This window comes from Coregonus clupeaformis, chromosome 31 (assembly GCF_020615455.1).
Source record: "Coregonus clupeaformis isolate EN_2021a chromosome 31, ASM2061545v1, whole genome shotgun sequence".
Lineage (NCBI taxonomy): Eukaryota > Metazoa > Chordata > Actinopteri > Salmoniformes > Salmonidae > Coregonus > Coregonus clupeaformis.
The window spans coordinates 26437212-26459849 of record NC_059222.1 but is presented as its reverse complement, the minus strand read 5'-3'; the positions used below and the strand labels follow the sequence as shown (position 1 = coordinate 26459849).

At 41.6% G+C, this 22638-nt stretch overlaps 1 protein-coding gene across 1 annotated transcript in view; it reads left to right on the top strand.

Moving 5' to 3' along the window:
• hectd2 (HECT domain containing 2) overlaps positions 1–7818 on the top strand; it is a 35178-nt gene extending 27360 nt beyond the window's left edge. Inside the window, exons 19-21 of the mRNA XM_041858517.1 lie at positions 2800–2915; positions 6167–6310; positions 6470–7818. Of these exons, the coding sequence (XP_041714451.1) occupies positions 2800–2915; positions 6167–6310; positions 6470–6590 (381 nt within the window). The 3' untranslated portion in view covers positions 6591–7818. The remainder of the gene's footprint in view (positions 1–2799; positions 2916–6166; positions 6311–6469) is intronic.
• Positions 7819–22638: the final 14820 nt, after the last annotated feature.

Below are 22638 nucleotides of genomic sequence, written 5' to 3'. Positions count from 1 at the left end.
CTAAACTCCACTCGCCGTGTTTGGAGGAAGAAGAAGGATGAGTACAACCCAAGAACACCATCCCAACCGTGAAGCATGGAGGTGGAAAAATCATTCTTTGGGGATGCTTTTCTGCAAAGGGGACAGGACGACTGCACCGTATTGATGGGAGGATGGAAGGGGCCATGTATCGCGAGATCTTGGCCAACAACCTCCTTCCCTCAGTAAGAGCATTGAAGATGGGCCGTGGCTGGGTCTTCCAGCATGACAACGACCCGATACACACAGCCAGGGCAACTAAGGAGTGGCTCCGTAAGAAGCATCTCAAGGTCCTGGAGTGGCCTAGCCAGTCTCCAGACCTGAACCCAATAGAAAATCTTTGGAGGGAGCTGAAAGTCCGTATTGCCCAGCGACAGCCCCGAAACCTGAAGGATCTGGAGAAGGTCTGTATGGAGGAGTGGGCTAAAATCCCTGCTGCAGTGTGTGCAAACCTGGTCAAGACCTACAGGAAACGTATGATCTCTGTAATTGCAAACAAAGGTTTCTGTACCAAATATTAAGTTCTGCTTTTCTGATGTATCAAATACTTATGTCATGCAATAAAATGCAAATGTATTACTTAAAAATCATACAATGTGATTTTCTGGATTTTCTCTCACAGTTGAAGTGTACCTATGATAAAAATTACAGACCTCTACATGCTTTGTAAGTAGGAAAACCTGCAAAATCGGCAGTGTATCAAATACTTGTTCTCCCCACTGTAGATATGTGCAGACCTGGTTCTATTTTTAGTTCTAGTAGTGCTATCTACAAATGTAGGATCTACATTTGATCAACCTGTTGCAGGAGAACTTTCCTGCAATGCAGGACATTTAAAAACTTGAAGTGTATTTGAGGTTTAAAAAGGCATCTGAAGTTTGTAATTTCCACTTTAAAATTTCAGACTTGATTTTCCATCACAAAAAATGTATCAACCCCTACAAACATATCCATAAATTATCATCCACATAATAATTCACATTTCCTGTTGCTGCAGGATTATGTTGCTGCTGTAGCAAACTGGCTCAAATTAAGATCCTACATCTGTATTAGTCCACTCAGTTCTTGCAAATCAGGAGATTTTCCCTCTTTGCTTTCCAAGGCAGTGTTTTCTCATATAAACAGGCTCATACTATACATGTATGTTCATGCTGGTCAATGATAGTGTGACAGTGGGATGGAAACATGTAATGTACATGTAGGAAAAGTCAGCTATAGCCCACCACATGGCCCCACGACAGCGAAAGCAATCGACTTTCAAACCAGCCCATTGTGACAGTTATGCAACAGTTGTCTACCCTCTCATTGGTTATGCAACGCTGCTGTGACAGTTATAACTCACTGGCTGCCTGGTGGGGTGAGGGAAGAGGGGGTGTGGCAGACAAGGTTTGGATCGTCCCAGATTCTTCTGTAACTCTATATCCCAGCTGGATCTTGCCGTTGGCTTGGCTTGCTCTAGCTAGTCACCGGGTTGTATTTCTGTTTGCACTCCGTGCACTGCCTGACACAGCCGTCTGGGTGTGTTTTGATAAGGTGGAGTCACGGATGTGAAGAGTGCATGGGAGTGAAAGTGGTCAAGGACAGAGTGATACAGAGAAAATATGCAACTATGTCAAATAGGGTTTGCAAAATGAGGACCAATGTATCAAGTTAGCAACAGATTGGATACTGTATCTGATAAATACAGTTTAGACAGTGTGTGACACGATGAACCATGCATATGGCACTCTGATCATGCACCCCATGCCCTTACTGTTTAAGTGAACATTTTTGTGCAGCACTGGTGCAATGAACAGGGATTCATGATTCAGACTACCATGGTAGTAACTAATTGTCTTGTGTCATGCAGTAGGTTAGTTTTAAAGGGCAACTGCACTTCCTGATTTCGCCTCGTTTTATATTTGGTTCATTAATAAGAAAAGCTAGCAATTAGTTTCAGGCAACTGTGGCAAGGTTGGTTTGACTTTGGATAGCCTAGCTCTGGGGCTAGTTAGGGACCGTCAATAAATTACACAATGTAAATGAGACAATATTTTCATGTTGCACACCTTTTAGTTTTCTCATGAATTGCTTTCAATATTTGTATATGAATTTCTACAATTTATAGTTGGTTTGAGGTTTTTAAGTCATTGAAATGTGGAGCTATTGGATTTTTTTAAACATATTTTCCATTTACATTGTATAATTTTACAGATGGTCCCTAACCAGCCCTATAGGGATATCCAAAGTTAACCCAAATTGACCACAAGCATTACGATCAGGTCGCGTGCAGCTGTACTCCGAATTGATGATTACTTGTGTGCTGCCAGCTGTGGGCATGTGGGCAGAATTTAAACAAACTCAACTTTCAAACTCAACTTTCATTTACGCTCGTCCAAAACAAGAGTGACTTTATGACCAGAATTATCCTATTTACACTTTGTAGTCAATTTTGACAGTAGAATAACTCTTTCTGACTCATATTGATGCCACCCAGGCTGTTTTGTAAATGAGAAGTTGGTTTTAAGGGGCAGTTGCTCTTTAATGGACAAAATCCCATCCCACTGGGCACACACTAGTTGAATCAAAGTTGTTTCCACATCATTTCAATGAAATGATGTTGAACCAACGTGGAATAGACATTGAATTGACGTCTGTGCCAAGTAGGATGGTAGTGACTGGTTGTCTTGTGAAATCCTGTAGTTTCACTGGAATCCCATGTGTCCTGTAGTTTCATATCCTGTAGTTTTACTTGTCAGACTACCATGATATTGACTCCTTGTCTTGTCCCTCTTGTTGTAGTTGTTGAGGCCAGAGGAGGTGGAGATCCTGGTGTGTGGCAGTCCCAACCTGGACATGAACACTCTGCAGAAGGCAGCACAGTACGAAGGCTATAGCAAGGCTGATCCCACCATCAGGTACTGTAAACCCATCATCATGTCATTCATTTTGTAAAAAGGCCTGATTTCTCATAGATATTAAAGTCATAATCCTGAGTTTCTAAATGACCATTGAAGAGCAGGAAATATTCGAGATGGTGCATTAAAGCAGGGATGGACAATGTTGATGGGGGCCACAAAAAATCTGAGGGGCCGCAGTTGCTCGCGGGTCTACATTCCCACATTCCCCCCACACACTGTATATATATATAGTGCCTTCGGAAAGTATTCAGACCCCTTGACTTTTTCCACATTTTGTTACATTACAGCCTTACTCTAAAATGGATTAAAAAATAATAATCCTCAGCAATCTACACACAATACCCCATAATGACAAAGCGAAAACTGGTTTTTAGAAGACAGAAATACCTTATTTACATAAGTATTCAGCCCCTTTGCTATGAGACTCGAAATTGAGCTCAGGTGCATCCTGTTTCCATTGATCATCTTTGAGATGTTTCTACAACTTGATTGGAGTCCACCAGTGGTAAATTCAATTGATTGGACATTATTTGGAAAGGCACACACCTGTCTATATAAGGTCCCACAGTTGACAGTGCATGTCAGAGCAAAAACCAAGCCATGAGGTCGAAGGAATTGTCCGTAGAGCTCAGAGACAGGATTGTGTCGAGGCACAGATTTGGGGAAGGGTACCAAAAAATGTCTGCAGCATTGAAGGTCCCCAAGAACACAGTGGCCTCCATCATTCTTAAATGGAAGATGTTTGGAACCACCAAGACTCTTCCTAGAGCTGGCCGCCCGGCCAAACTGAGCAATCGGGGGAGAATGGACTTGGTCAGTGAGGTGACCAAGAACCTGATGGTCACTCTGACAGAGCTCTAGAGTTCCTCTGTGGAGATGGGAGAAACTTCCAGAGCGACGATCATCTCTGCAGCACTCCACCAATCAATCCTTTATGGTAGAGTGGCCAGATGGAAGCCACTCCTCAATAAAAGGCACATGATAGCCCTTTGGAGTTTGCCAAAAGGCAGCTAAAGACTCTCAGACCATGAGAAACAAGATTCTCTGTTCTGATTAAACCAAGAATAAACTCTTTCGCCTGAATGCCAAGTGTCACGCCTGGAGGAAACCTGGCACTATCCCTACGGTGAAGCATGGTGGTGGCAGCATCATGCTGTGGGGATGTTTTTCAGCGGCAGGGACTGTGAGACTAGTCAGGATCGAGGCAAAGATGAACGACGCAAAGTACAGAGAGATGTAGTCTTTGAATGTCCTTGAGTGGCCCAGCCAGAGCCCGGACTTGAACCCGATCTAACATCTCTGGAGAGACCTGAAAATAGCTGTGCAGCAACGCTCCCCATCCAACCTGACAGAGCTTGAGAGGATCTTCAGAGAAGAATGGGAGAAACTCCACAAATAAAGGTGTGCCAAGCTTGTAGTGTAATACCCAAGAAGACTCGATGCTGTAATCGCTGCCAAAGGTGCTTCAACAAAGTACTGAGTAAAGGGTCTGAATACTTATGTAAATGTGATATTACCATTTTTATTTTTAATAAGTTAGCAAACATTTCTAAAAACTTGTTTTTGCTTTCTCATTATGGGGTATTGTGTGTGGATTGATGAGGGAAAACAAATATTTAATCCATTTTAGAATAAGGCTGTAACGTAACAACAGGTGGAAAAAGTCAAGGGGTCTGAATAGTTTCCGAAGGCACTGTATATATATTTACAAAAATATATATGGGGGATTGGAAATGATGCAGCCAATTACATTGATGGACGCTACAATCTATCTGCAGTATTAAAGCTGATCTACCCCCTCCCCCTCCCCAAAACGATTTGACTGAGTTACAGTTCATATAAGGAAATCAGTCAATTGAAATAAATTAATGAGGCCCTAATCTATGGATTTCACATGACTGGGCAGGGGCGCCGCCATGGGTGGGCCTGGGAGGGCATAGGCCCTCCCATTTGGGAGCCAGGCCCACCCACTGGGAACCAGGCCCAGCCAATCAGAATTAGTTTTTCCCCACAAAAGGGCTTTATTACAGACAGAAATACTCCTCAGTTTCATCAGCTGTCCGGGTGGCTGGTGTCAGACGAATGTGGAGGTCCTGGGCTGGCGTGGTTACATGTGGTCTGCGGTTGTGAGGCCGGTTAGACGTACTGCCAAATCCTCTACAATGACATTGGAGGTGGCTTATGGTATAGAAATTAACATTCAGTTCTCTGGCAACAGCTCTGGTGGACATTCCTGCAGTCAGCATGCCAATTGCACACTCCCTCAAAACTTGAGACATCTGTGGCATTGTGTGGTGTGACAAAACTGCACATTTTAGTGTGGCCTTTTATTGTCCTCAGCACAAGGTGCACCTGTGTAATGATCATGCTGTTTAATCAGCTTCTTGATATGCCACACCTGTCAGGTGGATATGGCAAAGGAGAAATGCTCACTAACAGCGATTTAAACAAATTTGTGCACAAAATAGAGCGAAAGAGAGAAATAAGCTTTTTGTGCATATGGAACATTTCTAGGATCTTCTATTTAAGCTCATGAAACATGGGACCAACACTTTACATGTTGCGTTTATATTTTTGTTCAGTATACAGTACCAGTCAAAATGTTAGACACACCTACTCATTCAAGGGTTTTTACCAATCTACCAATAGGTGCCCTTCTTTGCGAGGCATTGGAAAACCTCCCTGGTCTTTGTGGTTGAATCTGTGTTTGAAATTCACTGCTCGATTGAAGGACCTTAAAGATAATTGTATGTGTGGGGTACAGAGATGAGGCAGTCATTCAAAAATAATGTTAAACACTATTTCCATGCAACGTATTATGTGACTTGTTAAGAAAGTTTTTACTCCTGAACATATTTAGGGGTGCCATAACAAAGGGGTTGAATACTTATTGACTCAAGACATTTCAGCTTTTCGTTTTTAATTAATTTGTTTAAAAAAAATTGAAAACATAATTCCACCTTGACATTATGGTGTATTGTGTATAGGCCAGTGACAAAAACATCTCAATTTAATCCTTTTTAAATTCAGGCTGTAGCGCAACAAAATGTGGAAAAAGTCAAGGGGTGAGAATAATTTCTGAAGGCACTATAGATAGATAGATAGATAGATCTTTTTTCGGGGGATTGATCTGAGGGCCTTCAAAAGGAGGGCCGCCAGTTGCCCATCCCTGATTCAAATTAATAATAGTTGTGCCTAACCCTAAAGTAATGCACCTAATGAGTTCAATTGTCTGTCTCTGTGGTCAGGGCATTCTGGGATGTGGTGCTGGCCTTCCCTCTGGAGCTCCAGAAGAAGCTGCTACATTTCTCAACCGGAAGTGACCGCGTCCCCGTGGGAGGAATGGCCGACCTCAACTTCAAGATCTCCAAGATTGATGCATCCACCGACTGGTGAGATACTGCAGATGTCCTCAGTGTTCTTTCTTATTCATTTTAAACATGTTGAAAAAAGCAGACCCTTTAATCAGTTGCTATTGTCCCATTTGATTTAGACAGAACAGCAACTGTGAACAAATGTGAATTTATCATTTACCTTTTCTTCCTCTCCAGGTTGCCTATATCTCACACTTGTTTCAACCAGATCTGCCTGCCACCATACAAAAATAAAAAAGAACTGAAGCAGAAGTTAACTATTGCCATTTCAAACGCAGAGGGGTTTGGACTGGAGTGAACTCTGATCTACAAACCACAATGGTGAAATTGTAATTTATCTTGTTTTAGGGTGTGTACATTTAGACATGTTCAGACATGCTATTGGTATACCAGTAAGCTCTCCGCTTCAAATGTTCTTAGCAATTAACTTAGCCAATCTGTTTCTGTAGAAATATGAATGAAAAGTTATATTACAAGCAAGCTTTCAGAGCACTTGTGTTTGTGCTCTAAATACCTTTGCCTTTTGGATATCGAAATGGACATGGAAAAGGTTCTGCCCAGTCCAGTAACAATTAAGTAGTTAATTAAAGTAAGGGATTTAATGTAGGTTAGATTAGGGCTGGTTTGGACTGTGATAAAATAGCTAGACAGTCTGTCAGTACTGAGGTGTAGGTTCTTAGTGACAGAGCCCATCTCTCTTCCTGAACAGAGTCCCTGTACTGTCTCTCTTTGACAAAGGCCTTTTCAGGCCTAAGATTTAACTCATTCTGAGGCTGATGTAAATTATGAACACAGAGATTGTCTCGTTGGTATTTATACTAATATATTTTGTTTTCAGAGGTCTCTGTGGTTTGGAAGAAGTTTCTGTTATGTTTGTGAGCAGAGTTTTTAGACGACCCTTTCAGGATGTTTTAATGTAGAGCCTGAAAGGGAATCAAGCTTCATTAGGGTTTATCATGTTACAGTAGTTGTGCTGGTATATGACTATTATTGATGTGAGAACTTACGGTATACCTCTTTTGCTCCCCAATTGTCGGTGATGCCTCTCGATACAGATTACGTCTCTTGATACTCTTGTTACAATTGGCATATTGTATGGAGAGGTATGAAATAGTTACAAAACACCAATAAGATCATGATTGATATCAAGGCAAATAAGAGTTCTATGGACCTCACACACCTGCAGGTTAGAATGATAAAACGGGTGTATGAATTGTACAGTATCGGGAACTATATAATTTAATGCGGTTGTAAAATGATCGTTATTGTAAAGTGACACCTCTTGTGTTGTAGTAGTTAGCTCACTCTCAGGATGTCCACATTGCATGTACTGTACGATTCTTCTGAAATGATGATCTTGATAATAAAAATGTGGTCCTTGTTAACACAATGAAAAGGTAAACTGCTTTATTATCTAAAAATTGAAAGTAAGTGGGCGACGGAGAGAATCAAAATGGTGCAGTTTGAGGCCATGTGACAGAAAGTGATGCGGGCGCTGGAGATGGGGCTGTGTGCTAGTGGGTCTGGGCAGGGGTGATGTCGTGGATGTTTGTATGATGTTGTCGTTTGTATGTGTATATTTTGTATTGTTGATCAAATATAAAATAAAATATATTTGAAGAAAAAAAAGGGCTTTGTTTAAACAGATCTGTTATGTAAGTGTCGCTCCTGTTGCATGGAGTGTCATAGCTCTGGATAAGAGTGTCTGCTAAATGACGTAAATGTACATGTAAATGTATAGTAACCAAGGTTACCAGGCTTAGAAGATCTTGCCATACATTGAGGCCTCCCTCATCACTCTCTCCTCCGGGAATGGACTACCTGTGCTTCTATCATAGGAGCAAGCTGTTATTTTGATTTATGGGCCCATGTCAGCTGTTTATAGTTCTCCCCAACAGTGAGAAAGTGAAGTTGCAATGCATACCACCGACTGTGATGTAATGGACGTTGTTTAAAGTATCAGCTTGGTTTAGACTAACATAGTAAACAAATCTGGGACACTCAAATTAGTTTGATATGTTACGTTTGGTATGGTTACATAAGACAGAAGGTTAGTTAAGGCAACAACAAAAGGGGGGTGGATGGCTGGGCATATAACAAAAACATCTAGCAACCCAAAGGTTGCATGTTCGAATCTTATCACGGACAACTTTAGCATTTTAGCTAATTAGCAACTTTACAACTACTTACAACTTTGTAGCTACTTTGCAACTACTTAGCATGTTAGCTAACTCTTCCCCTAACCCTAACCTTAACCCTTTAACCTAGCTCCTAACCTTAACTTTAACCCCTAAGCCCTAGCCTACAGTAGCTAACGTTAGCCACCTAGCTAATGTTAGAGTTAGCCACCTAGATAACGTTAGTCTTAACAAATTGGAAATTCGTAACATATAATATATATTGCAAATGTGAAACATATGGTATGAATTGCAATTTGTAACATATCATAAATTAATACATACCCTACCAAACGTTAACATAGCATACTAATTTGAGTGGCCCGGATTTTCGTATACTATGTTATGTCTACCCCTGAGTCCAGGTTGAACGCATAGTGTGTAGATAAAATTAACATTTCATAATTGAATGTATAAGTTGGACACATTTGAGGATTTAGTCATATCCTGAATTGTAGAAAACGTACCAATCATGTGAGCCCAAGTCAATGTGGCCTGTTGGTGATTTTAGACACATGGACAGTCAGGTCCAAAAATACTGCCACCCTTGGCATCTGAATCAACCAGGCAGGTTCTACAGGCCCTAGTTTTGTCGCACCTGGACCACTGCCCAGTTGTGTAGTCATGTGCGACAAAGAAGGACATAGGAAAATTGCAGTTGGTCCAGAACAGAGCAGCACATATTGCACTTAGATGTACACAGAGGGCGAATGTCAGTGGTATGCATGTCAATCTCTCCTGGCTCAAAGTTGAGGAGAGATTGACTGCATCACTATTGGTCTTTGTGCGAGGTGTTGATGGGTTAAAGGGACTGAACTGTCTGTTCAAGCAGTTGTCACACAGTTCGGCATCACACAAGACATGCAGCCAGAAGTCACTTCACAGTCCAGAACAGAGGCTGGGAAACGCACAATATTAAGTAGAGCAATGACTACATGGAACTCTCTGCCACCCCAGGTAACTGAAGCTAGCAATAAAACCAGATAAAAAAGAAGATAAAATAACACCTTTCAGCATGACAGGGACTGTGAAGAGACGCATACATTTTTATATATTTTGTATTGTCTTTTGCATTGTATTATGTATTGTATTTTGTAGTGTCATGTATATTATGTATTTATGTATTTTGTTGTGTTTTGTTTCCTGTTTGGATCCCAGGAAGAGTGGGGATCCTAATAAAATACTAAGACGTACAGTAGCAGTAATGGAGGTCACAGTAGGGCAGCTACTGTAGGCCTAGGTATGCCCATTCGTAATAGCTGTTCAATATCTCAGCTGTGGTTCCTTGGCTCTCATAACCCACTTTACTGGCACAGGTTGGCAAACCTAACCCAGACAGCACATAACGTTCTGAGAACCACATGTTTCTTAGGTGGGAATTTCAGTACTTCAGCATAAAGTTTCCTACAGGTTTCCTCATGGTTCTATTTAAAGTAATGTTCTCAGAACGTGCAGAGAACGTTAAGAAACGACATTCTTCTGTGGGAATTTCAGTACTTCAGCATAATGTTTTCTGCTTCTATTTAAAGTCATATTTTCAGAACATGAAGAAAACTTTCCATAAAACCACAAGAAGACATTAGTAACATTCAAATAACGTTCTAAGAATTGTATTTAAAAAACATATACATTCCATTCTTAGCGTCAACAAAACTCTCTCCTCTATCTTGTTATGTGTGTTCAGGTATGTTGGCCGCGCCCACTAATTGGCCACACCTGCTCTTAATGAGTGCTTGTTTGGGCTCTGTTTGAATAGACTCAAATGAACAGCTTTGTATCAGTTAAAAAAGTATAGCATGCTACCTCCATCCTGTTGGTGCAGTGGACTAATTCCATGGATTAGAGAACAGAAGATCATAGGTTTGAATTTCACTGATGCTGTGCCACAATAAAAAAGAAATGTGTTTGCATGATAAGCAAATTGATTTCCATATGTCCTATCTGTGCTTGGAGTTCAAAACAGTTAACCCAAACTAAGCTAGCAGTTTTATTAAAAGTCTTATTGAAACATGTTCTCAGAACGTTATTTAATTACCTTCAAATAACCTATAAATTCCGTTCTCAGAATGTTAATAAAACCTCCCAGGAAAACTTTCAGGGAATCATAGTAAAACGTTCTCAGAACCTCCCTGCAACCTAAAAATGTATGTTCCCAGAACATGTGAAATGTTCACTTTCGTTCTCACTGAAAGTACTGAAATTCCCACCTAAGAAACATATGGTTCTCAGAACGTTATGTGCTGACTGGGTATCCTGCACCAATTCATTACTAGTCAGGGGAAACTTATGGCTTCACTCCCAGAACCAATGGGAAATCAAAAACGTACATTCCTACATCTTCCAGTGAACCAAATTTGCTAGCTGGGACAGCACTATACATTTCCCAAGTGCCACAAATTGTAGATTAATTTAAAAACACTGATTGCGCTCAGATAGAGAAGAGTATCAGAATCATATGTCTGAAGTTTGGTCACTGAAACCTCTCCACATCATGCAAAAAAATAGTCTTATTTAAATCAGTATATCCACAAGTGTCTGTTTTAATTTCTTATTGCCTGCTACTGTAGTCCTACTGTATAGCCTGCTGTGTCCCAGCTCTCCACAATAGCTCATTTTTAGCCATTTTATTGACTAAACTTGTTAGATGTAATCTAAAATGTAGATTTCCACCTAAATAGACATACCTAAAAGTAGTTATTTATCATGAGAGGGCCATAAACAATAACTAGCAATGTTTATACTGCCAGAAAGATTACAATCAAACCGTTCTGGTGAAAATAGTTATACATTTCTGAGGTGTACTCACTTTTGAGGACACAAGCTCAAGTACATAGTACAAATATGATACAAATATGAAATATTTTATATGACGTATTTCCTTTTCAACAAAACTCAGAGGAGGAAGAGGAGGACCTCAGTGAATTTCATAAAAATCAAAATAGTGAAACATTAAAAAAGTTATCCGTTTTAGATAAAACTATACTAAATATATTCACATATCACCAAATAATGCATTAAAACACACTGTTTTGCAATGAAGGTCTACAGTAGCCTCAGCAGCACTCTCTAGGGTAGCACCATGGTGTAGCCGGAGGACAGCTAGCTTCTGTCCTCCTCTGGGTACATTGACTTCAATACAAAACCTAGGAGGCTCATGGTTCTCACCCCTTCCATAGACTTACACAGTAATTATGACAACTTCCGGAGGACGTCCTCCAACCTATCAAATCATATCAAATTGTATTTGTCACATCAAATCAAATCAAATTTTATTTGCCACATGCGCCGAATGCAACAGGTGTAGACCTTACAGTGAAATACTTACTTGCAAGCCCTTAACCAACAATGCCGTTTAAAAAAAAGAAAAAAAAAGGTGTTAAGTACAAAATAGTAATTAAGGTAATATGTACATGTGGGTAGAGTTAAAGTGACTATGCATAAATAATAAACAGAGTAGCAGCAGCGTAGAGGGGATTGGGGTGGGGTGTGGGGGCAATGCAATTTGTCCGGGTAGCCATGATTAGCTGTTCAGGAGTCTTACGGCTTGGGGGTAGAAGCTGTTAAGAAGCCTTTTGGACCTAGACTTGGCGCTCTGGTACTGCTTGCCATGCGGTAGCAGAGAGAACAGTCTATGACTAGTGTGGCTGGAGTCTTTGACCATTTTTAGGGACTTCCTCTGACACCGCCTGGTATAGAGGTCCTGGATGGCAGGAACCTTGGCCCCAGTGATGTACTGGGCCATACCTTTTGAGGATCTGAGGACCCATGCCAAATCTTTTCAGTCTCCTGAGGGGGAATAGGCTTTGTCGTGCCCTCTTCATGACTGTCTTGGTGTGTTTGGACCATGATAGTTTGTTGGTGATGTGGATACCAAGGAACTTGAAACTCTCAACCTGTTCCACTACAGCCCCGTCGATTATAATTTTTTCCTGTAGTCCACAATCATCTCCTTTGTCTTGATCACGTTGAGGGAGAGGTTGTTATCCTGGCACCACACGGCCAGGTCTCTGACCTCCTATCTATAGGATGTCTCGTCGTTGTCGGTGATCAGGCCTACCACTGTTGTGTCGTCGGAAAACTTAATGATGGTGTTGGAGTCGTGCCTGATGCAGTCATGGGTGAACAGGGAGTACAGGAGGGGACTGAGCACGCACCCCAGAGGGGCCCCCGTGTTGAGGATCAGCGTGGCAGATGTGTTGTTACCTACCCTTACCACCTGGGGGCGGCCCGTTAGGAAGTCCAGGATCCAGTTGCAGAGGGAGGTGTTTAGTCCCAGGGTCCTTAGCTTAGTGATGAGCTTTGAGTGCACTATGGTGTTGAACGCTAAGCTGTAGTCAATGAATAGCATTCTCACGTAGGTGTTCCTCTTGTCCAGGTGGGAAAGGGCAGTGTGGAGTGCAATAGAGATTGCATCATCTGTGGATCTGTTGGGGCGGTATGCAAATTGGTGTGGGTCTAGAGTTTCTGAGATGATGGTGACAGTGTTGATGCACTTCATGGCTACCGACGTGAGTGCTACAGGGCAGTAATCATTTAGGCAGGTTACCTTCGCTTCCTTGGGCACAGGGACTATGGTGGTCTGCTTGAAACATGTAGGTATTACAGACTCGGTCAGGGAGAGGTTGAAAATGTCAGTGAAGACACTTGCCAGTTGGTCCGTGCATGCTTTGAGTACACATCCTGGTAATCTGTCCGGCCCCACGGCTTTGTACATTTTGACCTTTTTTAAGGTCTTGCTCACATCAGCTACCGAGAGCATGATCACACAGTCATCCGGAACAGCTGGTGCTCTCATGCATACTTCAGTGTTGCTTGCCTCGAAGCGAGCATAAAAGGCATTTAGCCCATCTGTTAGGCTCGCGTCACTGGGCACCTCGCGGCTGGGTTTCCTTTTGTAGTCCGTAATAGTTTGCAAGCCCTGCCACATCCGATGAGCGTCATAGCTGGTGTAGTAGGATTAAATCTTAGTCCTGTATTGATGCTTTGCCTGTTTGATGGTTCGTCTGAGGGCGTAGCAGGATTTCTTATATGCGTCCGGATTAGTGTTCCACTCCTTGAAAGCGGCAGCTCTAGCTCGGTGCGGATGTTGTCTGTAATCCATGGCTTCTGGTTGGGATATGTTCGTACGGTCACTGTGGGGACATGTTGTCCACCCAATCAAAGCATCAGAGAATGAATCTAGTACTGAAAGCATAAGCTACAGCTAGCTAGCACTGCAGTGCATAAAATGTGGTGAGTAGTTGACTCAAAGAGAGAGAAAGACCATAGTTTAACAGTTTTTACAAAAATAATTTATTCCAAAATAGAATTCCTAAATTAAGGAGAAGGGCCAGCGCAATAGGATGTAAATTATGAATGTTTCCACTTTCCAGTCCATAAGTTACATGCCTTTACTGCAATGTAAACGTTTCAGGGTCAAAAAAGTGTTTATACTGAGTCTTGGTGGCACTATTTTTTTATTTTGCTCAATCTAATGCTGTAGTATTGCTCAAGCATTAATATGTCAGTTAACCACAGTCTCTAAATGAAAAATGGTAATGGAAATGTTACAACATATTGGTAATAAACTGTATTTGGCATTGGCCACTTTTGATGCGTCTTTAAAGGATAGTAAGGTCAATTTGTCAGGTGATGTTTGCATGATCAGGCGTTATCATTTGACATTTGGTGGTTTCACTGCTAGCTGAGTCATCCATTCTTCTGGGCATGATAGGGCACAAATCAGTTTCTCACAGTTAAACAGATCAAAAGTAAAATTAATAGCCATGATAAGATATTATTTGATGCATTCCCTGCAGTATTTAAACGGGGCAGCTTCTTTTCTCAGTAAGTTAACCCTTCCTGGGGTATCCAACACCTGCACTTTTGGATATGCGTAGGCTTGACCCTTTCTTACTTTTTTCACAGAGATCTGCTCCACATAGATTGTGAGGTTACAGGCTCTGGCTCCTAACAGAGACTGGATGTGTCCATCAAATCCTTACTTCCTCCTTCCTTGTTACTAAAATAAAATAAACATGTATTTGTCACATGCACCGAATGCAACAGGTGTAGACTTTACCATACAATGCGTACTTACGAGTCCTTTTCCAACAATGCAGAGTTAAAAAATGAAATAGTAACACTATAAAATAACAATAACGAGACTAAATACAAGGAGTACCGGTACCGAGTCAATGTGCATGGGTACGAGATAGTTGAGGTAATTGAGGTAATATGTACATGTAGGTAGGGGTAAAAGTGACTAGGCAATCAGGATAGATAATAAACAGAGTAGCAGCAGCATATGAGAAGAGTGTGAAAAAGTGTGAAAGTGTGTCTATATGTGAGTGTGAGTGTGTGCGAGTCTGTGTGTGTGTGTGCGTGCGTGGAGTCAACATGCATGTGTGTTTTGTGTGTGTGAGTGTATATAGTCGTATGTAGTCTATGTGTGTGTATGTGTGTTGTTATGTGAATTATTTAACAAACTATTTCAGTGTCTCTGTGCGTCTCCCAAAATCAAGAAACGGACAGAGTCCCGGTCTGCATAGTCAGAGATTTATTCATTGAGAATTCTCCCATCACAATTTCAGAATCCATCTTTTATACTCACACGTCATACAAAAATCCCTCCCCTCTTTAGGCGGGCTGTAGTTTTCCACTTTAAAACTGCTCTCCTGACCATCAGTTCACACACACACACATACACACACACACACACACATTGTGATGTCACGAGAGGCTGTGTCCTGGAGGGACGTTACATCCCCCTGAGGTGGCTGCAAACCCAGACAGCTATGGCTCCATCTGCTGGTATGGTCGGGAACTCCACCCCTCTATGGCCAATCTTCCCACGCAGCTGAAACAAATGAGGAGCTGATGAGCTGAAGGTTGGGGAAGGGAAGAGACACAGTCTCCAACCTGGGCTCTCTGGAGGACAAGAGTGCTGCACGTCCACTTCCATGAGGAATATAAGGATTTGGAGATACTTACCTTTGGGAAATACTCACCTTTGGATATATGCACCTGTGGAAATACGTGTGGGACATTTGGAAGGACGTTTTGCTGGGTTGGCCACTAGCTGCAACGTGGAATACAGTAAGACTGGGGAAAAGTTATTTGAGCGAGGGAGAGTTATGATTTTGGATGTGGAAGAGACATCCCTGAACTGTTAACCCTTAAAGAGCCACCAGAGAACAGAATTGTGTTATACTTTCGTTAGTTTCCCAAGACCTTTAATAAAATCCTTGTTTTGGTTGAACCTGGTCTCCTTACACTACTTGAGCAATCCCGCTGAAAGCTGTGTAGCCTCTCGTGACATCACAACATACATACACACACACACACATACACACACACACATGCATACACACATACATACACACACACATACATACACACACACATGCATTCCTTAGTTATCGCCGTCCTCACAATATCCTGCATACTCCTTAAAAAGCCTAACAGTTTCTCTCCTCCCTAAATTGGGAGGCCTCTTTATCTTGGTTTCTCAGTTGTCTGTAGACAGTTCTCCTTGTCCTTTGTTGTCTGGTCTAACTCTTACTCACATTGCTAAATTGTAGCTCAATGTCATAGTCTTTACCTCTGGTGATAACATTAGATCTACCTGCTGTTCTGTCTCGGGGGTGGAAGATTCATTTATCTCCTGAAAAATGAACCTCAAACATATATCTGCCCCGAAATCATCAACACAGGCCCAATAGTTCCTTGCTATGTCATCTTGCATAATTGACTTTACCGTTATCACCAGTTCCATTTTACATTTATCATGGGTTTGTTTAATTCCCCATCGGTGTACTGCGTCCATTCCATTCTCATAGTATGTTCCCCAGGTATGTTTAAACACCCTTGCCCAAAGACATGAGCGTTCCCCAGTGCAAATGTATTTACCATACCTTCTAGGACCTAACTTTCTTGTACACGCCCCCTTCTTACCAAAGCCCCCAAAACCTTTCTCAAAGGGGGATAACCCATCTTTATCTAGGGTTACTCTAAATTTCTTCCCTTCACTCCGTGATAACTCTATAAAATTCATTTCCAATTGCTGGAAGGGGTACTTAGCCGGAGGATACTCACCCTGAGGTGCCCTTTGTCTGCCCTGGTGATTATTTTGAGCACAGATAACACATCTTGAACAAAAGTTTATTTATTTATAATTAGTAATCCCATATGCAACAAAGTGTTGTCTAATCTGCTCTACCATCCATCCCTCGCGTTGACACATGGCTCTGCCCGTGTGTCAATATTGCAGCATATCTAAACAGTAATTTCGGGAGAATTGGTAAGCTGTCTTTGACCCATATTCCTTCCTTATTTACTGCGCCTTGCTTCACCCATCTGTGAACTTCCTTAATTGGGGCCCTACTGTAGAACTATAAGTAGAACTCTATCTATCGAAACTTCCTCTTTTGACAGCTGACTGGGACCAGAGAAGTGTTTTAACCCTGCTGACAACATTTGATAATACCTCAACTTACTTCTATCCTGTAAAAGTAATCCAAGATTAGTACAATTTACTAGCAACAGGTATCCCTCATTCAGGGAACACTCTCCCTCTCTTCTGTTATTTTATGGTTTGAATCATATATATTATTACCAAATTATAAATTTCTTCACACTTTTCACAGTACTATAAATTACCCTCAACTTGGTAAAATAAACTATCTTAAAGTCCTCCTCTCATGCCTTTAGAATTTACCAGTGTGGATGATCAATTAACACCAGAAAGTCAAAACAGAGTTCAGAGGCAATTGAAATCATTCAACAAACTGTTCCATCCCATAGTATACTAAACATTACCATCATTCTAAATATTTCATAAATGTTACTTATCCCAGGTGTTCATTAAGTCCTCATGACATTTATTCTCATAAGAAATCATGTATACCCTAAACTCAGTCAAAACAGAAAAACTCCATAAAATTCACTGTGTGTGCTCCTTAAAGACTTATCACCTTTGACCTGTTGAAAACCCTCTAAAATCAAAATAACAAGGCTTTATAAACATCATACTAGGTGTGTTGTTTTTTATTTGAAAACCCCAATTAAAAAACAACAACCAAAAATAGCCAGGCCCCACTTAATTTGGTAGCTCACTTTTACGACCTAAATACTGCCTAACTCCACTAAACTGCTCCCCCTATCCCTGGGCAACATTCCAATTAGATAAGCGAATCTCTTTCTCCTGGAAGAGAAATTATTCATTTTGTTAACCTTCAATTACCATCAGTAATCTAAAGATGGTAAGTACACACAAAACATGATACAGATATCCCCAGTCCTAACTCATCAATAATCGTTTGTATCAATCTAATTCCTCATAACTAATCCATAAAACCACTCAAAATTCCTCGAGTATACAATGATTATGTTTAATTGATTACCCTTCAGATCATATCCTCTTTAAATCTCACAATGATTATTGAACCCCTAAATCTGCTCCATGTGATCTCATCTCAAATGATCCATTATCAATTATTTGATCAACACCATAGGAAAATCTGTCTCCCCTTCTATTGTTCCTGTCGCCCCTGTAAATGTAATATTTAATTCATTAGCCAATACAATCACAACTCCGTGTAAGTAAGACATTATATTTTATCCCAGGCATTCCCTTAACATAATGCTATAGGAGACTTCCATCAATCCTGGAAGACACTATATAATGCCACGTTTCATTAAGTTCACTACACCTTCTAATATAAACCTATAACCCCTTTCTATTAATTTAATCATCGCAACCTGTTGCATTTATGTTTTAAAAATATAAACCTATTGTTTAATAAATCCACTGTTTGCATTGAACACATCTCTCAGTCTCTCTAGGTATTGACTAATAGTCTCACTGTCTCCCTGCTTACACTCGTGGACTTTGGAGAAGTCGGTATGTCTGTGATAATATTCTCTCAGATTATCACAGAGTTGTGCCAATTTATCTCCATAAGCCCCTCCTGCTGCCCACTCTAGAACCGGCACATTCCCATCTCCGGGAACCCAGTTTCCTCTCACTGCCGCCCAGTCCTTTAGCACTGTCTGACTGCCCTCTCTAGTTACCCTGTATTCAGCTTAAAGCTGGCGGTCAGCCCTTCCATATCTCTTCTGAACTGGTGTACCCCCGTTTTAGGGTGGGGTATCCCTTCCACTGCTCTCACTACATCTCTCTGCTTCGTTTACTAAACCTGGCATTAGTCAATTCTATCCAAAACGAATCACATATTTGCATACACATAACTAGAAAGCATGAATGTAATGCCATTCTTGCTTAAACAATGCAATTCAACATTTCTCATCACCCAATTTCTATAACTAATTTTTTTTCACACAGGAAACCCTGTACAATCTCTATCCTCTATTGCTGAATTTCCATCTAACATTACTTTTCAACATTTCTCAAATCTAATTACCTCTGTTATCAACTAAAATTATAGCCACCTCTTATGAAACCCCCAATCTGTCATTGTTTAGAATACAGCAGATATAGGTAACTGTCCTTTCTAAGTAGGCTACAAATAACACCAAACACATGCCGTAGTTGACCAGCATATATTTAATTTATCTCCATAGTATTAATATCCAATGTAGTGATTGACGTTCCTTAATGGAAACCCTAAATTGGCTTTGTGCAATATTATATTAATTATGTCTCACGCATGACGAATGTCTACGTTTGGGTGAGCAAGTTAATATACAATTATTATTCCAATTATTATTTTATGAAGTCTCTAGCCTCTCATTCAACACAAATTCCCATCATCAAATATACTCCCAGCAGAACTGAAGAAGAAAAAAACAGACTGTGATTTCCAGGACACTGCTCCTTTGTTCTGGCCTCACTATCTCTCCGAGAGTTGGCACTCCCTTAAGGTCTCTCTTACTCCTCTTTCTCTCTCCCAATCTGCTCTTGGTAAACTGCATACTTTTTTAACCTCAATATGTGTTGCTGTGCTTTTCTCCACCCTATCAAAGTATGTTTAATGGTCCTGCTTATCTCTGGTCTCATTCCACTGAGGAACGCTATATTTTTAATTGCTGATGGTAGGGCGTATCATTCCCCTGTCTCTGGTCTGGCTCGGGAATGCCACTGTTTGCGTTAAACACATCTTTAACCCTCTCTAAGTACTGGCTGACAGTCTCACTATCCTCTTGTTTACACTTATGTACTTTAGAGAAGTCTGCATGACGATGGTAATGTTCTCTGAGGCTATTACACATTTCAGTTATTTTCCCAACTCTCCGAGATCGGCCCATGGCAAAAGTGCCCTCTGGGCATCCCCTGAAACCCACTGCCCTCTAACGGCATTCAGGGTCATTCTTTCTACCGCTCTGGCCACGTCCTCTGTGTTCATGGCCTGTCTGCTAAATGGCATTTTATTATTATTATTACTGTATACATCTAAGGCTGCTGGGGCCCCTTTCATTCCCCGCCAATAGATTAGGTAAGGCTATCAGTGGGTACTGGCCCCCTCCTACTCTCTCATCTCCTGACTCATACTGACTCCCTCCTGAGCTTAGCTCTGAATCCTCCTGTTCCTCTCTTTTCTGTTTCTTTAGATCATTACCACAATTTACATGCATTTGTTTAATCATGGATTCCAGTTTAATTACATCAAGTCGCCCAGTAAAGCCATTTTTTTTTCTCCAATTAGGTAAATAATACACATTTCGTTTGTCTCTAATTTCCATGTATTTCTCGTCCCCAGTAAATTCTGGGACCTCTTGTGAGGATTTGCCTCCCATGGTTGGTACTGTTAAAAATCCCTTAGCCACCTCTTCTATATAACAAGTTATTCAAAACAGTTTCACACCACACCTGGAATCACCCCTTCCTGTATAGGTACAACAGGTTGACTAGTCCCCCAGAATTATCTCCTAATCTTGATAATTCCTGACAGTACCATACAACAGGAATGGGTTCTCCCTCTTCTCTATACAACCACCTGGAATTATTCATAGATGTGACTTTTGAGCAAATATTAGGTCTCACACGTATACAACCTTACATGATTATTGGTTAACACCATCGGTAACCCAGAGTTTGTAAGGCTCCAGTTTCATGAAACTGATAGAGTTACGGCAAAATCTACAGTTGTTTGTGACTTTTGACTTTACTAATATTCTATTTCTCACACATGCTATTTTAATTCCTTCTGGTGTACACCCCTCACTGTATTTCTTTATCCCGGATTATTTGTTGAACAATACTGTTCTATAATCTACTACAGGTTCTCTGAATACAGGGTAGTTCCTTTTGGTAATGGCCTATTACCGTGAATCGTTACGGACCCACCCTGAGCAATCCCAGATTGCCCCAATAAATGAATAAAGACTACTGACCTTATCCTTGCAGCCGAGATTCAATGTAGGTTTGGATTCCGTCACCGTCTCTGTCATTAATCAGGTGTCCTCTGGCCTGTCTTAACCCTTAATGTCAAAGGGCAGGACTTTCTATTTACGAATGTATCATTCGCCCGTCAACGGTTTTCAGAGTTACCTGGAATGACAGAGGCAGGTATTGGATTCCGGCTCAGAAGGACCAAGCTGTTATGTGAATTATTTAACAAACTATTTCAGTGTCTCTGTGCGTCTCCCAAAATCGAGAAACGGACAGAGTCCCGGTCTGCATAGTCAGAGATGTATTCATTGAGAATTCTCCCATCACAATTTCAGAGTCCATCTTTTATACTCACACGTCATACAAAACTGCTCTCCTGACCATCAGTTCACACACACACACACACACACATACACACACACACATAAATACACACACACACACACATACACACACACACACATGCATACACACATACATACACACACACATACATACACACACACATGCATTCCTTAGTTATCGCCGTCCTCACAATATCCTGCATACTCCTTAAAAAGCCTAACAGTTTCTCTCCTCCCTAAATTGGGAGGCCCCTTTATCTTGGTTTCTCAGTTGTCTGTAGACAGTTCTCCTTGTCCTTTGTTGTCTGGTCTAACTCTTACTCACATTGCTAAATAGTAGCTCAATGTCATAGTCTTTACTGGTCCTACACTCACACATTCTAACATATTTCACACAGTTTCAGGGTGTAATAATTAGTCATTAATAATTAATCTATCAGTGTTGGATTGTCGGTGTGTGGGTAGAGTCCAGTGAGTGTGCATAGAGCCGGTGCAAGAGAGTCAGTGCAAGTAAAGAGGGGGTCAATGCAAATAGTCAGAGTAACCATTTGATTAACTGTTCAGCAGTCTTATGGCTTGGAGGTAGAAGCTGTTCAGGAGCCTTTTGGTCCCAGACATGGCGCTCTGGTTCTGCTTAACTTGCGGTAGCAGAGAGAACAGTCTATGACTTGGGTGGCTGGAGTCTTTTTTTTAGGGTCTGCCTCTGACACCGCCTGGTATAGAGGTCATGTATGGCAGAGAGCTTGGCCCCACTGATGTACTCGGCCGTACGCATTACCCTCTCTAGCGCCTTACAGTAGGATGCCAAGCAGTTGCCATACCAAGCGGTGATGCAGCCAGTCAAGATGCTCTTAATGGTGCAGCTGTATAGCTGTTTGAGGATCTGAGGGCCCATGCCAAATCTTTTCAGCCTCCTGAGGAGGAAGAGGTATTGTCGTGCACTCTTCACGCCTGTGTTGGTGTGTTTGGACCATGATAGGTCCTTAGTGATGTGGAAACCGAGGAACTTGAAGCTCTCGACCCGCTCTACTACAGCCCCATTTTCTGTAGTCCACGATAAGCTCCTTTGTCTTGCTGACGTTTACGGAGCAGTTGTTGTTCTGGCTCCACACTACCAGGTCTCTGACCTTCTCCCTTGTTGTCAGTGATCAGGCCTACCACCGCTGTGTCGTCTGCAAACTTAATGGGTGAACAGGGAGTACAGGAGGGGATTAAGCACGCACCCCTGAGGGGCCCCCGTGTTGAGGGTCAGCGTGGCAAATGTGTTGTTGCCTACCCTCACCACCTGGGGGTTGCTCGTCAAGAAGTCCAGGATCCAGTTGCAGAGAGAGGGGTTCAGTCACAGGGTCATCTGTGGATCCCGTGTGGCTCAGTTGGTAGAGCGTGGTGATTGCAACGCTAGGGTTATGGGTTCGATTCCCACAGGGGACTGGTGCGGGAATAAGTACAAAAATGTATATTCATTACTGTAAGTCGCTCTGGATAAGAGTGTCT